The 16,677-nt window shown below is 38.4% G+C and overlaps 1 protein-coding gene across 3 annotated transcripts in view; it reads left to right on the plus strand.

The window, feature by feature from the left end:
- PRMT7 (protein arginine methyltransferase 7) overlaps nucleotides 1-15,924 on the plus strand; it is a 50,479-nt gene extending 34,555 nt beyond the window's left edge. For all 3 annotated transcript variants that reach the window (XM_084644885.1, XM_084644886.1, XM_084644884.1), the window contains exons 13-18: nucleotides 2,204-2,293; nucleotides 3,733-3,894; nucleotides 10,660-10,734; nucleotides 12,842-13,002; nucleotides 14,653-14,749; nucleotides 15,387-15,924. In XM_084644885.1, coding sequence (XP_084501011.1) covers nucleotides 2,204-2,293; nucleotides 3,733-3,894; nucleotides 10,660-10,734; nucleotides 12,842-13,002; nucleotides 14,653-14,749; nucleotides 15,387-15,548 — 747 coding nt within the window. In that variant the 3' untranslated portion in view covers nucleotides 15,549-15,924. The remainder of the gene's footprint in view (nucleotides 1-2,203; nucleotides 2,294-3,732; nucleotides 3,895-10,659; nucleotides 10,735-12,841; nucleotides 13,003-14,652; nucleotides 14,750-15,386) is intronic.
- The last annotated feature ends 753 nt before the right edge of the window (nucleotides 15,925-16,677 follow it).

The following is a 16,677-nucleotide window of genomic DNA, read 5'->3' on the forward strand; positions in this document are numbered from 1 at the left end:
AGCTTATCTAAAGTGATCATCAGGTTGGGCCATTTCCAGCACAAATCCAGGTTTTCTCACCCTCCACCCCCCCACACAAATTCACTCTCCTGCTGGTGATAGCCCATCCAAAGTGACAACTCTTTACACAATATGCATGATAATCAAGTTGGGCCATTTCCTGCACAAATCCAGGTTCTCTCACCCCCTCACCCCCCTCCCAAAAATCACACACACAAACTCACTATCCTGCTGGTAATAGCTCATCCAAAGTGACCATTCTCCCTACAATGTGCATGATAATTAAGGTGGGCCATTTCCAGCACAAATCCAGGTTTTCTCACATCCCCCCCACCCCCATACACACACAAACTCACTCTCCTGCTGGTAATAGCTCATCCAGGCCAAGACTGTAATAGGGTTCAAAAAAGCACTAGATCAATTCATGGAGGATAGCTCCATCAATGGCTATTAGCCAGGATGGGCAGGGATGGTTTCCTTAGCCTCTGTTTGCCAGAAACTGGGAATGGGCGACAGGGGATGGATTATTTGGTGATGACCTGTTCTGTTCATTTGCTCTGAAGTACCTGGCATTGGCCACTGTCAGAGGACAGGATACTGGGCTAGATGGACCTTTGGTCTGATCCAGTATGGCCGTTCTTATGGCTAAGAGAATTCAGGAGATGTCAGTAAGTCTAAAAATTTATATAGTTAATTTATTGACCTCTGATGCTTAGGTTCCTTTAGTAATAAAGCAGATTATTCTAGTATAGTAGCATCTCCTATGTATTGCAGTGTGTTTGTGATACGTATGGAAACAGCTATCAGTATTCACATTATCTCTTCAAAGTTGTAAGGCACTATAAGGAAAATAAATTTGGGATAATGTCATCTCTGTACTGCGGTTTATGCTTGTGACTCCAGTTAACACTGGGACCATTGGAATTGCCATATTCAGTCTGACCCTTTGTCCAATATCCTGCCTCTGACATTGGCCAGCACCAGATGCTTCAACACATGGTGCAGTAGGTAGTTGGAGGATAATCTGCCCCCACATGAAGGTCTCGTCCTAATCGCTAATGGAGATTGATTTAATCCCTGAAGCATGAAGTGTTGATATGGTCCTCAACCCTAGCTAGTAGCTCCTTGCTGACTCAGAACTTTGTCCTGAGAAATGTCAGTCTCTGACTTCGTGAAGAACATAGGGAACCATTCACATTTGCGAAGTTTCCAGACTGCAGTGTCTGCATTAAAGAAAGATAGTTGCCACAACTACTCCTATAGTTTTTCTATGGTGGTGTCCAGGTGTGGGCTTCTCATTTACCCTTTGCGGATTGGACAAGAAGCAATTGGGCTTAAATGGCAGCAAAGGAAGTTCAGGCTGGACATTAAGAAAAACTTCCTAACGGTCAGGGTGGTGAAGCACTGGAATAAATTGCCTAGGGAGGTTGTGGAATCTCCATCACTGGAGATTTTTAAGAGCAGGTTGGACAAACACCTGTCAGGGACGGTCTAGATAATACTGTGCAAGGGACTGGACTAGATGACCTCTCAAGGTCCCTTCCAGTCCTATGATTCCAACCTTAAAAATGAGAAACTAATGGTGATGCCAAGTTGTAGTGTTCTGGTAACAAAATACAATTCTGATCATTAAACAAAAGTGTTTATATGTATAGATACATATAAAAGTTACAGTGGGGTAGACATATAGTGATTCTTCTATTAACAGCAGGAAGTCTCCAACATAAACATATGCCACACAAACAGAACACTTACTGAAGCCTGGTGCAGTGTTGTCTGCTGACTCCTGTCTTAGTGAAATATCAGGCATAGGCCCTGACAAAGGCCAGATAACTGATGTAATATATCAATGGTCTGATCTAGTGTGGCATAGTTTTTACTTAAATTCTAATCACTCATACCCAGAAACAAGGTGTCTGTAGATGTATCATTACTTAACTAAAATAAAATCATATATATTTCAAAAGTATTTTCCTTTGTGAATATCAAATGAAGGTTGTTAATATTCTGGTATTTTGTTTACTGAATGCTCACATGGTGAGAAGAACCACTAATGGGTTTGGGTTTATGAATTTACCTTCCAGATCGTGGTTTCCATCTTCAGAACATTGTTTAAAATAGTAGTTTATTCAAAAGTCAAAATATGAAACACTCAAAGCTGTACTAAAAGAAAAAGTATAAATGACTTACTTTTCTCTTTAAGATATTTAAAGCCAACCATGTAGCAGATAAAATTAAAATAATAGAGAAACGTCCTGAATTACTGACCGCTTCTGATTTGGAAGATAAAAAGGTAGGTAACGCTTGCCCTGTTTTGGCTCTAAAAACACTAATAATAAACAGACTGAAAAGTACCTTTCCTTTCTATTGGGATTGAATAGCTGTTAAATCAATTCTGTTAAAACCAAAGCTGTCTGTCCATTCTCTTCATGTCCGTGGTGTAACAGTGAGTAGGTAGTCCAGATTCTGTCCAATTGGAAAATAAATCTGGCCTGGTCTTCACTCATATCCCTTCAGAATGTATCTGCAAAGATCATTTTCCTAACCTGTTGATTTCACTGTGCCATGCCCCCTTTACATCACTCTACTGGTTCCCCCTTGTCCGTTGCATCAAACTTATGCTACTTGTCTTCATTTTCAAGACCCTTTATGGCCTATCCTCACTTTGCCTATCCTCTGTTATTCACTGTTGAAGTTGACTAATGCCTCTGATTGGCCCATGATGCTAGCCTCCATCACTCACTTGTTACATTTCTAAACGAGCACCTTTATATTTTCTCCCACGCTGCCTCTCATGCTTGGAAAGAGATTCCTGTAAACACCTGCAATGCTCCCTCATCCCCCTTCAAAACCCTCCTTATTATAATTTCCTTTGCCATGATGACCACAAAAAACTTGACACTGGTTTAAGTGACTGGTGTGCTGAGACCACTGCCTCTCATGCTGACCAGTATTGTCTTATTGTTTCCTTGTGGTCCTCTGCCTGTCAATATCCATCATCCTGTTGGATAAAACAATATCATGTTTTATATACAAGTTCTAAACTCTTTGTGCCAGGAACCAGCTCTTTGTTCTGTTTGTGTACAGGATCTAGCACAATGGGATCTTGATCCATGAGTAGGGCTCCTAGGAGTTATGGTAATACTAACTGTTGGTTAGTGTGCTGACTTATTTTTAACCACAAGAGTTCTACAACCAACCCCTAGCAAGGCCGTAGTTCTACTGGCATAAAGGTACCTTATACTTGCATGAGAATAAGTTATACTGTTGTTAGCACATCTGTACCAGTGTAACTGCATTTGCGCTAGGGGATTAGTTAAAGCCAAAGTGGCACAACTTTTATATGTGGACAAGCGCTATATGGAACAGTTTTTTGTTAAATATCCTGAACCCAGGGTCGAAGGCTGTCTAGAAGTGTTGCTTGCTCACATCCTTAAGTTCAAATACTGCAGATTATCAAAATTCAGTTACTAAACTCTTCACATCTAATCATAATTAAATTTGCCTCACACTTAGAATTATAGGAAAATACCTTTTGTTTACCAGTGGATTCTAAAAAATCAGATATACTTGTCTATTCTGCAGTACAGAATATGCAGCAGAAAAAGGGAGGCCCACTTTTGGATGGCTTTATGTACTAAACATTGCAATATGACAAGTTAGGAGTTCTGTAAATTGCTTGCTTATGAGTTTGGGTTTTTTTAAATGCCTTTGCCTTTCCTTTTTGTCAAGGTCTCAGTCCTCATAGGAGAACCGTTTTTCACTACAAGCCTGTTACCATGGCACAACCTATACTTCCTGTATGCTAGGACAGCTGTGGCAGCCCACCTCACAAACAGTGTCACTGTCCTGCCACAGTCTGCTTCCCTTTACATGATGGTCGTGGAGTTCAAGGTGAGATGGTTGGAATTATGCAGCTTATAGTTACATAGTCAAAATTGAACCAAGTTGGCTCTCTTCAACAGTATTTTACATTTCAGGTTTATCATATCTGAGCACCTTGTTTTTTCAGCATCACTGTCTTGCTCTTAACAATAGAGCAAACTGAGAGCAATTTGACATCTCAAATTGAAGGTAGTGTGTTGTCATTTCAGTCATTCCTTATCTTGAACTGAACATATTTTTTATTGGAAGAACAAATTAAGTTTTTAGCAGTCAGCTAAATGTTTTACACATTCATTAGGAGCTGTGCTTCAGAGTGTTAAAAGCACTTCAGGATGGAAGATTGCATTTTTTTTAAGACAGTTCAACACCTGAAACTGCTAGTTTTTTCATTCCCTCTGCACAGCAGAAACCAAGATCTTCAGTCACTTTGAAACTGAAGGGGTTTGTGTGTTTTAACAATTAAATGGTTTGAATATTTTTAAATTGATCTGTAGCGTGAAGAGAAATTATTGGAAATAAATCAAAATTGTTTTGCCAATAAGTGCTGTGTTCTGAAAAATTGTAAGTTAAACTATAAATGACGACACTTTTCAATTATAAGACTGGACAGGCTTCAGGAACTTATAGTAATTTTTAATGTTAAGTTAGCAACATTCTAGTGGAGGGGTGAATCTCAACCTTTTCATATCATGGACCACATCTTAATAATTATCTTATGTACTAGCTCCTCTCCCATTTCTATTTTAGGAATCATAGGTGTTGCTTGTAATTACAACAGGTTTTTTTTAAAAAAAAAAACTCGGAGAAAAGTGACTTCTTTTTCAAATTGATCAAATGAGGAGATGCATGATCATTATGTGGATTTGCTTTACAGTAGACCAGGGGAAGGATGGTTCAGGTTTTTGCACTTACCTAGGACTTGGGAGACCTGGGATTAGTCACTGTTTTACAGCACGTGTGTATTTACCTCTCTGTACATCTCTAGCCAAACTTACCTATCGCTCTTAGTGAGGGTAGAAAAGCTATTCAGACAAGACATCTGTAGTTTATTAAAAATGTATGTCTCTTGTACGTATAAATAATCTGTATTGATCCTTAATCAGTGTTGCCTTTGTCTCCATCATATAAAAAATTTCTTATCCTGAGGAACGACAAGCTGTTCAGAGCTGTTTAGTGTGTGTCATGTCAAATATAGTGTGTTTATAAAATATAACATTACAAACCATTAATGCGTTGCACTCACTCAGAACAGAACAACAGAGAAATGAGTTTTCTTCCATTAAGAATAAAGGTGCACAGTACAATATTGCAGATTTAGGATTATATCTTCCCTTCGTTACACACAAGCGCGCACAACTCCCTTTGCTGGCAGGTACAGTTAAATACATATCTAGAGCGGGATGGTCTCCTTAAGCTTCTTGTACACTTCTCTTCATATCCAGCCATTTGATGTTTAGCTCTTCTTCCTGAGAACAAATCCATGAAGGGCAGGTCCATGTAACCTGACTGGTATTGCTAAGCTGTCTGCTTTGGAAATATAAGTCTGTTTTTGAATAAACAAAGTGTGTCAAGCAGCAAGTTTGTTTTGGTAATCAACTAATACTGAAAATATTAGTTTTGAAACCCATGATGTTAGAATATTTACTTGGCTTAGAATTTTGTATCTGCATGGCTTTAAAATAGACATGGCCTACATTTTCCAAAATGACTAGTGATTTTGGGGTGCCTTAATTTTTGGATGCCCAGCTCAAGACTTATTGAAAAGGCCTGATTCTCACAAAGTGTTGAGCTCCTATACTCTGAAAAATTGAAGCACCAACAATCATAGCCACTTATGAAAAATTTAAGCTGCATTGAATAAATTTTATTGTACAAGAAAGCTCTGTAATTTAACAAATCTTATGGTGCTAAAGATAGTAGTGGGGTTCTTCTCCCCTCCCTCAGAGAGTGTGCTGACTTTGGCTTTTTCTTCCTACAACATGAATGAATGGAGAGCAGAAACCATTTGCCTTGTAGGGCTTTCTTTGATCGGTTTTTATATAAAATATAACTTAAGTGATGACTGCAGTTAAAGAAAAGGTTAAGCGTAAATTTCTTAATATTTGGCGCTGTTGAATAACCCTAGAAGATCCAGAGCAATCTAAAGCCCAAAAGACAACTGTCATAAAGGGGGGGAAATTCACCATCATTCCAGAGAATTGCACTAAATTATTTGTTCCACTTATTGATCTGAATCCTTTCAAATGTACTAAAGGTCATTGGACAGAAGGCTGGTTAGAGATGCTTCATAATTACCCTAGCTTTTGATGCATTCAGCATACTAATTTAGAACAGTCTTTATCTGGCTCGTGGTATAACTGTGACCTTCTGTGTAAAGTAGAAATTCAGTAAACAAGACCTGATGAGAGCAGAAACATTGATGTGCTAACTCTTTATAGCAATAAATGAGAATAAAATGAGTCTTTCTGAAACTGCTTAATTTGCTTATCCACTAAAGATTGGCACAATAGTCTTGTAAGTAGATGACCGTTGAACTGAAATACTACCTGTTCTTTGACTCATTGGCTACAGTAAGAGCTGCTGCCTTCCAACAACTGTTACTGAAGGGAAATTTTGAGAGCACTATAGCTAGTAAAATCCTTCATAGGAAATAACTCTGCCTCTGTCTGAGTGATTAGAATCCTGCCACAAGAAAGGGAGAGGCTAGTAAGAATGTGTCAAAATTATATGCAGTTCACAGAGCCTTGCATATTCCCCCCCCCCCACCTCATTCCCCTTTGAAGAAATAATGAGGCAAATCCTCAGTTGGTACTATGTGTTGTCTGTTTAATAATGAGTTGTAAAAGTTCTTTGTGAATTCAGGAAAGACTTTGTGCAACTTCTTGTTCTGCTAAACTATCACTCACGTTTTGTAGAGGTCTTCATGCTTTCAGATTTCCTGTAGCATCTGATAATGTGGACCTCTAAAATGACTGTTCAGCTTTGTCTTGATGATCGGGTATGTTTGTTCTTTGTTCCCAGGGCCTTATTACTCCTCCTATCTAGGCTGCTCCGAGAATACAGAACAGTTTGCAATGTCTCTGAAGTAATGCTATTCTTTGAAGTAATAGATCTGATGTGTAGGATAAGGGCTAATCATGCTGAGAAAGACTTACATCTGTAATGGCTTGTCTGAGTGTGCATTTTTCATCAAAGCACCATGTGCCCAATTTGTGTTCTGCTTAAAGGTTCAGAAACCTTTCAGTACACAGCATGCATGCCGTAAGACAGATTTTAGTTAGGGATATTATGAAACTTTGACATTTGTTCTTCAGATAAGTTAAATTTGGAAAAAAAAAAAAAAAAAGAGGTACAGAAACAACTCCTGTGGAACACTGACATGTTCCCAAGACATTCTGTTAGGTGATTTTAATGGCAGTTATCTCTGTGTTAACTAGGCCATTGAAGACCAATCTTGTAGGTTTTTTTTTAATCTGATTTATCACCATGTCTGTTTGAGCCTACAATTATTTTAGGATTCTTAACCTTTAAGGTAAGAACTACAGTGGACTGGAGGGAGAAGTATGGTGAGGAAGAAAGAAACTGAGCCCCAACTCAGAAGGACTTTTGAGATCAGGTTTTGGAGGCTACTGCAGGAAAATGCGACAGTAATAAGCAAAGAAGCAGATACATCATAAAGGCTGCTGTACAATAATTTCATGGCTTCAGTGCATGATGGTGATCAAATATCCAGGGGAATATTGATATGTTCATAATGCAGAGTACAAAGAACTATATGATGGGTAACATAAACTCACCAGACATGCAAAGATGGTGTAATGTCCACTTTGAGGAACCATAAAACAGTTCAGATTTCTAAAGAAATCTGTTGGGGGAAGAAGCTAGCAAAACTACAGGTAATTGCTTGAGAGGGTAATAATGCCTACATCCTTCATTTAGAGCCTTGCCTATAGATCTTGTATGAAAGATTCTGTAGCTGGTGGCTTTAATATATCGACCTTTCCTTCTGAAACACAAATCTATTCTGAATATTTTTATCCCACATATTTTAAATGTTTTTTCTCCCAACCCGAGTAGAAGATGTATATTTTTTTGTCTGAAGAACACAAGACTCTAGAGAGTAGAATAGGATTTATGTACTACAAAGGCTCCGTAATGGTCACCTTTTGGTCTGTGAGAGTATGTCTGTACAGCTAAGAGAACCTGCAGCTGGCCAATGCCAGTTGACTCGGGCTTGCTGGGCTGTTTCATTGCTGTGTAGACTTTCTGGGGGGTGGGAGGGTCTCAGAGCAGAAGCCTGAAAGTCTACGCAGCAATGAAACAACCCCGTAGCCCGAGTCGGCTGGCACTGGGCAGCTGGGGTTTTTCTTCACTGTGTAAGACGTAGCCCTAGGGGACCAGATTCAGAACTATACTTGTGCTTCCAGTTCTGTGGTTTCTTTGTAGTATGGTAAATTACAAACAAACGTTTAGTTTGACCCTACTGCATTTATTGTCAAAAGATCATTTTTATTCCATTGACAAATTGCATCTTGCCTTATCTAAGGCATAATATCTGAGAAATGCAAGTTTTAATGATTTAGAGCCATGCTCTAATCTGATTAATGCCACATCTCTCAAAATATCATTCCCCTATCATTAGATACAAGGTTGGGTAGAAGCTTCATCCTGTGTAAGTGTTCAGTAGGGCTTACCTCAGAAGGAACGGTTGTGGATATGCATGCAGGGTTGCACAACAACTGCCATACCAGCTCTTTTAAAGTAATGGGAATATTATCATTTTTGTGACTATAACATCATATTCTGAGCAATTTGATTATCTGTTCTGTTATGCATATAGTACATGCATTTAGAGGTAGTGTTTTATTATTTTTATACTCTGAACAGTGATAAAAGTTCAGTGAACTATAAAAATATCCATGCCTTCAGTGACAGTAGCATTTTTTTTAGTTCTGAAACAAAACTGTTAAGGATACGGAAAAATCTCTTGAGCATTAATCTCAAATTCTTCAAACGTCCACTACATAAACAAAACACTTTTCCTACATCCAACTTATTTGAGACCAGAGCACCTTACCAGAAACCTGTTTCACTCCCCTAATATACTTGTCCAAAATATTTGACTTCAGTATACCCTCTTTCCTTGCTTCCTGATTTCCAGTAGGCAAGGCAGAGCGTGAGGGCAGGATAATTTTGTATCCATTGTAGGGTAGCATTTTTGACTTGTATTAAAAGGGTTGCTTATCATTGTAATACAGATTCCATGCTGTACAAACATAATTGATTATATTGGTTTATTTTAGATGACTGTGTCCATTCTTAAGGATTTATTTTCCCTTTGTTTTTAGGAACACTACTAGACAGTATATGCATTTCCTTAAAAACCTGATTTTAGTAATCTCTAGAGTGTGTATGTATATGTACATACAAGATATGTACTAAGGGTCCTTATTACTAGGTGAAATGTATAGATGCTGCTCTGAACTTTCAGGCAAGTGTTTTGAAACTAGATCTGCCACACACTTTTGTGTGTGTGTGTCCAAATACATTCAAGCAGCTAGAATAGGTAATTTTTTAGGCAATTTTGGTGTGATTGTGACGGGAATAATGCAACAAACTTTACAGCCAGAAAAAGAAAACTCCGTAAAAAAATTTCACTTGTGGAGCCCTCCAGTTCTCAGTGGTTTCAGCTTTTGAGTCTAGTGTTGCCTTAGCATTAATGTAGCTCTAGTTATTAAACATGAACCAAAATACTCGTGTGACATGGGCATTTGGACCATGTAGTTCAAGAAAAGTTTGTTTCTTCCTGTTGCTCATGAGTGGAAAGAGTCTAGCTGAAAAAAAATGTTCACTTCATAAGTGCATATAGGTGGCTTGATTTCAGAGGCTGGAATACTTTGGGTTGACAAAATATGATTAATGTAGAATCTATTTATCGTCAAACTCAGTTTGGCTTGTCTTATCTGGCTATTGCAAATAAATAGGAAGCAAGAATGAAAATGAAGTCCTATGCTACAACAATAAAACTAAAATACACATTCTCCAGAGAAATGTTCTTTCATTTCGCAAAACTGCTTGTCTGTATCAGTGGTTTTCAATCTTTTTTTTCATTTACGGACGCCTAAAGTTTTGAATGGAGGTTCGGACCCCTTTGGAAGTCTTAGACATAGTCTGCAGACCCCCAGGGATCTGTGGACCACAGGTTAAAAACCACTGGTCTGCATGGTTTTGTTTCTTCAATTTAATGATTGAGGTGAAGTGCTATTACAGCACTTTAAACTGTCAGTTTTCCCATAAGAATTCCAGGAAAAAATTAAATTGAAAAGTGCCAGATGACTGAACTCTTTAATCCACAGTGATGCAACAGCATAGGTGGAAGAAATGCAGAGTTTCCACACTGAATCATAAGCATACCCCCCAACCTGGAGGATAACCTTTCACATGCCCTTTGTGTCTAGGCAGCAAAAAAGATACCCCTTGTGATTTAGGTATTTTGTTCTCCGGAAACTGAACTGAGACCAATTCTTTAACAAAAGCCAACAGACTAAGATAGTAAAAGCTTTAGGTTGTTCCTGAACTGGATCTGTATTCTGTTCTGTAACCTGAAGATTGAAGGTGATATGTCCCATTATTAATCCCCTGATTCAACTAGCCTGAAAACAATTTTTAAAAAATACCTTTCCTAGCCTTTTCAACTCGCTGCAGCATATAGTTAAGAGCTTGGTTCACAACTAAAATTCTTGCCTAAAAGAAATACTTGCTTTGCCTCGTTAGGACTTGTGGCGAATTCGAAGCCCATGTGGTACCTGTGAAGGGTTTGATGTTCACATTATGGATGACATGATTAAGGTAAGAGGGATCATCTAAAGTCTTTAGGCAGAATGTGACATCTTTAACTTTACAAGGGAAAAGAGCTGTAATTTAGTGGAAGGTATGAGTGAATAATGTGTTTTACATCTGTGCATGTGACACACAATTTGTTTCATCCTAAAGTGATGTCAGTGGTATTCTCAGTTAAGATTTTTTTCCCCAGGAATTAAGTTAGTCTTTTTCGATTTTTAGCCTTGTATTTCTTTTTAATCTGACAAAGCTGTTTTGCTGTCTTCAAGCATTCAGAAAACATTGTATTTGTTGATTCAAAATAGGGATTTGAAAATGTATTCTCAAAGTTCATTGCGTTTTATGCTGGAAATCAAATAATCTAGAAAGTTTCATTAACTTTTCCTCACACTTGTAATCAGTGCAGTTACTTAAACTAAGACGCTTTCCAAGAACCAGCAATGAGACGTGGCTAGTAGTGGTTAATCCTTTGACACCAACTTTACTGGCATGTCCCATTACCAGTAACGAGGTGAGCTTGGAAAGCCCAAGGACCAATCAGCTTTATTGCAAAAATTGTGTGTGTCATTTTCAAGCATTTCTGAAAGACCTCTCTAACGTGACCGACTTTAGAGACACTTCATCTATTGTAAAAAGAAAGGGAGGACTTGTGGCACCTTAGAGACTTAACAGCTATAGATCGCTCAAATAAACTTGTTAATGAGAGCATTTGTGTAGGTAGGTCCCAGTAGTTGCTTTATCTTTCTATCAAGAGCAGAATTTTCATGACACTAAATGAATGTATAAGTAACTTGGCAATACCCTTATGAAGTGTAGTGGATAGGAAGGTAGGTTCTTCTAATACAGATTTTACAGTTAACAAAAAAAGTAGGGGCAACCAATGTGAGTTATTTTCTCTCTTATCCTCATCACAGGGGAGAATTGTGTAGCCAATGGAGTCTTGGAATGCTACATTTTAAAACTTTTATTGAAATGCTGCTAGAGAATGAGTGTGCTAGAGAAAGCAGGTCAAAGAAGTGTACCTTGCTTTTGGGACAGAAAATGATGGGAACTGGTTCCACAACCTCAGACTGGCACCCAAGAAAGCTCTGTTTCTTGTCTAAAATAAGCTTTACCCTTGTGATAGGAAGTTCTGTTGTGCTTGAGGACCAGAGTTATTGACCACAGTCCTCATGCTGGAGCTTTCGGTGGTCTTTTAAACAACCTGGGTCAGGCCATTGAGAGCCTTGAAGATAGGAACAGACAAACTTAACTTGATATTCTATGGGAAGCAAGTCTAGAGAAGGAAGAACAGGTTTGATGTGTTCGCAATAGCCTGGGTTTCTGAAGAGAGTTATGCATGTTCTCTATACTAGCTGGAATCTTTTAAGGGCTGATGTCTTCATGCTTATCTGTGTTGTAGTTTAGCTAGGAGGTACACAAACCACATCATACATTATACCTAGCATCACTGATTAAGGAGTAAACAAACAAACAAACAATCCTTGTGAAGGACTATCAACAGAGGGAAAATCATTTTGTAGTGACCCAGTCACTTTTGTAATCACTACAAAAAGTAATTTTCCCTCTGATATTCACCCCTTCTTGTCAACTGTTGGGAATAGGCCACGTCCACCTTGATTGAATTGGCCTCGTTACACACTTGGTAAGGCAACTCCCATCTTTTCATGTGCTGTAATATAATATGTACTGCCTACTTTATTTTTCACTCCATGCATCTGATGAAGTGGGTTTTAGCCCACGAAAGCTTATGCCCAAATAAATTTGTTAGTCTCTAAGGTGCCACAAGGACGCCTCGTTGTTTTTCTTGATACAGACTAACACAGCTACCCCGCTGAAACCTGATTAAGGAGTTTCAGAGTGGTAGCTATGTTAACCTGTATCAGCAAAAAGAATGAGTACTTGTGGCACCTTAGAGATGGCCCATTTCCAACAGTTTCAAGAAGGCGTGAGTAACAGTAGGGGAAAAATTAGCATGGGGAAATAGTTTTTATTTTGTGTAATGATCCATCCGCTCCTAGTCTTTATTCAAGCCTAATTTAATGGTGTCTAGTTTGCAAATTAATTCCAATTCTGCAGTCGGTTTTGGTCTTTACCTGGCTTTTTCTTTCTTCAGAATTCTCTGAATTTTAGGGAGTCCAAGGAGGCAGAGCCTCACCCATTGTGGGAATACCCTTGCAAATCACTGTCTGACCCCCAAGAGGTTATGACATTTGACTTCAGACTGACTGTACCACAACATACTCTCAGCACAGATGGCTCTGTAAATCTGTTAAGGTGAGAATTATTGTCTAAGAAAAGCATAATGAGTTTTTCCTTTGCTTGCACTCAACTGCTTTATACATTACTACAGGTGACTATCCAAGACCATGTTTAAATAGCATTAAAGGTGAGACCTGAAGTTGCAAAAGCCACAAAAACTCAGAACTACACTCCACTGTAACCTAATGCTGCCTACCCTACCTTCAGCTGAGAACTGACAGATCGCTACCCAGGAAGTAAAAGGGAATTGAGACAGAGATTAGAGGTTATTTCTTGGAAAATGGACTTGTATTTAAAAATAGCACTGTTATTAAGGAGGATATGAGCAAACGGGTATAGAGTATGTTACCATGAGTTAAATATTAACAGTTTGATTGAATTAATATATAGGTTAGGTCAACCAGACCAAGATCTGGATGTTTATTTCCCCTTTCCAAATATAACCATCTGTTCTGTGGTTGATCAGTTCTTTCTGACCAGCACATAGTTTATCTTCCAAATTATGGTTTCATTTTACTCGCTGTAAGTACATAATTCGTTGCTGTAATTATCAATATTTGTAGGTAGCTAGTTCACCTTTCCTTAAATATTATATGCAACATGTATTTTGAGATAATTCCAACTGACTTTTCATAGTCACATGTCTCTAAAATTGAAGTAACATTCCTCTTCAAATAGTTCTGCAGTGTAGGCTATAATTCTGGAATACTGTGTAACCAGTGTAAAAAACTTGTAAGAAAACTTGGTTTTAACTTCCATTACTTCAGGACTTCTATTCTTCCAATTTAAATGCAAAATTGTAACGTGCTAATGTAAATGTCTAACTTGGCTTTCTCTGTGTGATATACGATTTATGGGTACTTATGTGGTCCAGATTATACCTTCTTGTGGCAAAACTCACAGAATAGAGCTCTGGTAGAAAAGACTGTTAGGCTCCCCTGATAGGGGAGGAATTCTCATTTTATTGCAAGGATGAAATTTGTCCCCACCTTTCAGAATAGATCATAAAGTCTGCCCCCAAAGCTGGCAAATACTTGGGAGTTCTGTGTGGATCATGGAGATCCATGAGAGGCCAGACTCATCTGTGTGCGTTCCCTGTGCTTCAGCACCAGCTGTGTTCCCTGGCAGCATGTCTTTTGTAGCCACGCAGCCAGAGATTGCCCCTTGAGGCACCAGTGGGCTCGGTGGAAAATAGAATGCAGACTTGGTCCTGTATTTATCTCTTCCAGCCAAGCTCTGGGAGCAGGAGGTGGGTGAAGGCATCTGTAGGATTCAGAATAAAAGGGGGAAATGATGTGGTATGAAAGCAGAGGAAACCCCTTCCCACCCAACCTTCCAGGCAGGAGGAGGAGGATTCCCTGTCAATGTGTGCCTTCTTACCTACTAACCTGGAACACATTTTTAATTATCACGGACCCAAACACACACAGTCATGGCCTGCTCCAATATAGTTTTCCTGCATTTTGTCAGATTTACAGGTCAGCAATTGGTTATACAGTTGCCATCCATGGCTGACCTATTCAGCTACTCAGCTCCTCCCCAAGCAACAGATTGGGCGAATACCATAACACAAATACTGTGTTCACAAAAAATAGAGACATTGTTTTAGGTACAAGTGTTCTATAAAGTTATCAGAAAAGAATCAATTTACTTGTTTCTTTCTAGGCCTGGGAAGAGCCATGGAGCAGTTCTGTGGATGGAATATCATCTGACTGCTGATATCTCAGTCAGCACAGGACTTGTGCAGATTTCAGATGAAAAGGTATTTTCTTAATTTCATTTAAGCTGTATTCTTTGAGGGGAAGGAAAAAGTTTATAGAATTACAACAGTGAAAAATCCACCTCTCCTGGACACACAGTCTTGGTTATCTATCTTGGTGTTGTTTTTATTAGATTTAGCTGCTCACTACACTTCATTGTAGTACTATGTTAAGCTATGTAAGTACAATGCCAGTAGAATTGTCTATTTAGATGTGAAGAAGGTAGTTTGAAACAGAGAGGTCAGAATCAATTCCAAACACTCCTGTAGTTCTGGAGCTAAAATTCACAGCTCAAGACCCATCTGTAGTTTGAAATTATGATTAATTCTTCTTGCTCTGCCTAATTCAGTAAAAGCAAAACATTTTAAGGGAAAAGAACAATAAATATTCACTAATTTCATCTCACCTTAAGTGTTCTGTGGCCAAATTATTATTTTCTTTTTCACATTGCATTGTGCAATACAAAACATTTCCTCAGCAGCAATGGATAATATATCACTCCTGTAAGAGTTGACAGGGATGTAATCAAAGGTGAGAGAATGGTTAATGTTGATCTGTGTGTTGTTCTCTTAAGAGGATCAGGGTATTACTGCTTAGTGTCTTGGAGTTGTGGACTATTTTTTTTCTTTTTGTCTACAGGGCAATTGCAAATGGAATCCTCACTGCAAGCAAGCTGTCTATTTCTTCAGTTCTGCACTTGAACCAGAAACTCTGACAGACTTCCCTAGTGCTATCACATACGCTATAAATTTTAACCCAAAGACGGGCGAGATTGCAATGAGTTTTAAACCATTATCATAAAACATTCTGCTTTTACTTGACACTTTCCTAAGTTATAATAAATATATTGAGAGATGGTGATAGTGTTTCCTTTTTACAGCAAAGATTTTATTGTGATCAAGCTGACTGCTTTGTAACCTACCTCAAGCATATCTGGTGTTGTTTTCAAAGTACACAACTGGAGAAGAGGAGAGAGAAAGAAGTACCTCCTGGGTTTTGCCAGGTGGCATAACGCCGATCGGACTATAAATCCATCTGTCATTGCCTGTTACAGCATGAGAACGGAAGTGCTTTGAGGTTATTTTGGGGATCTAAAGCAAATTTAATAAATCTTAAACATTAATTTAGCATCCTAAGGGATGAACAGATTAAATCCTGCTTTGACAGAGAAAAATGAGTTAACCTGTTAATTTATTTAATCCCTTGCTAGGACAGTAAAATTAATCTGTTTACCTTACTGTTTTCTATAGCACCTGCCACTGTTGTATTCAGAATATGGGATGTTGACTTCAGACTCTACCAGTAGAAATCCCATGATGGGATATGTGGGAAAATTCATGAGGTAGTCCGTTTAATATGGAAAGGGAAACCACTTAAAGATACCCAAGAAACTTTTTGCAGGTTGTGACTCATTACAGAAAAGTTGTTGGTGATAAAGTATTTTGTGACAACATTTGGATTCAGCCAGTGTCTAAGGTATTGCAGCTCTGAAGAGGCCTTTACCCAACAGTGGACTGAAAACTGCTGCAGAAAAAAAAACTGGAAGTGAGTAATGGGAATTTAGAAGATATCTAATTAAGATAAATGGGAAATTACAAGTTGGTGGTCGTACTCTCTGTAAATAGAGATGCATTACTATTTAATCAGGAGCAGAGATGATGCATGCAGGTTAAGTTACCAAATAGAAGAAGGGTATTCAATCCTCATTCATAATGATCAGGTATGTAAGGGCCCATTTCTGACCAGCTATCCACTACTGTAGATATTACAATGAAATTTTTTTAAATGGGAAGAATTCCTCAGATGTCTTTACATTGCAAGCTTTCTAACATCAAATGTACAGGAATACTTTATAGAAACATACAATCTATTAGAACAAGTAAAGGAACTAGCTTAGCTATCTAATACCTTGGTTTGATTGTGGAACAGT

This window comes from Lepidochelys olivacea (genome assembly GCF_965140295.1).
Source record: "Lepidochelys olivacea isolate rLepOli2 genome assembly, chromosome: 12".
Lineage (NCBI taxonomy): Eukaryota > Metazoa > Chordata > Testudines > Cheloniidae > Lepidochelys > Lepidochelys olivacea.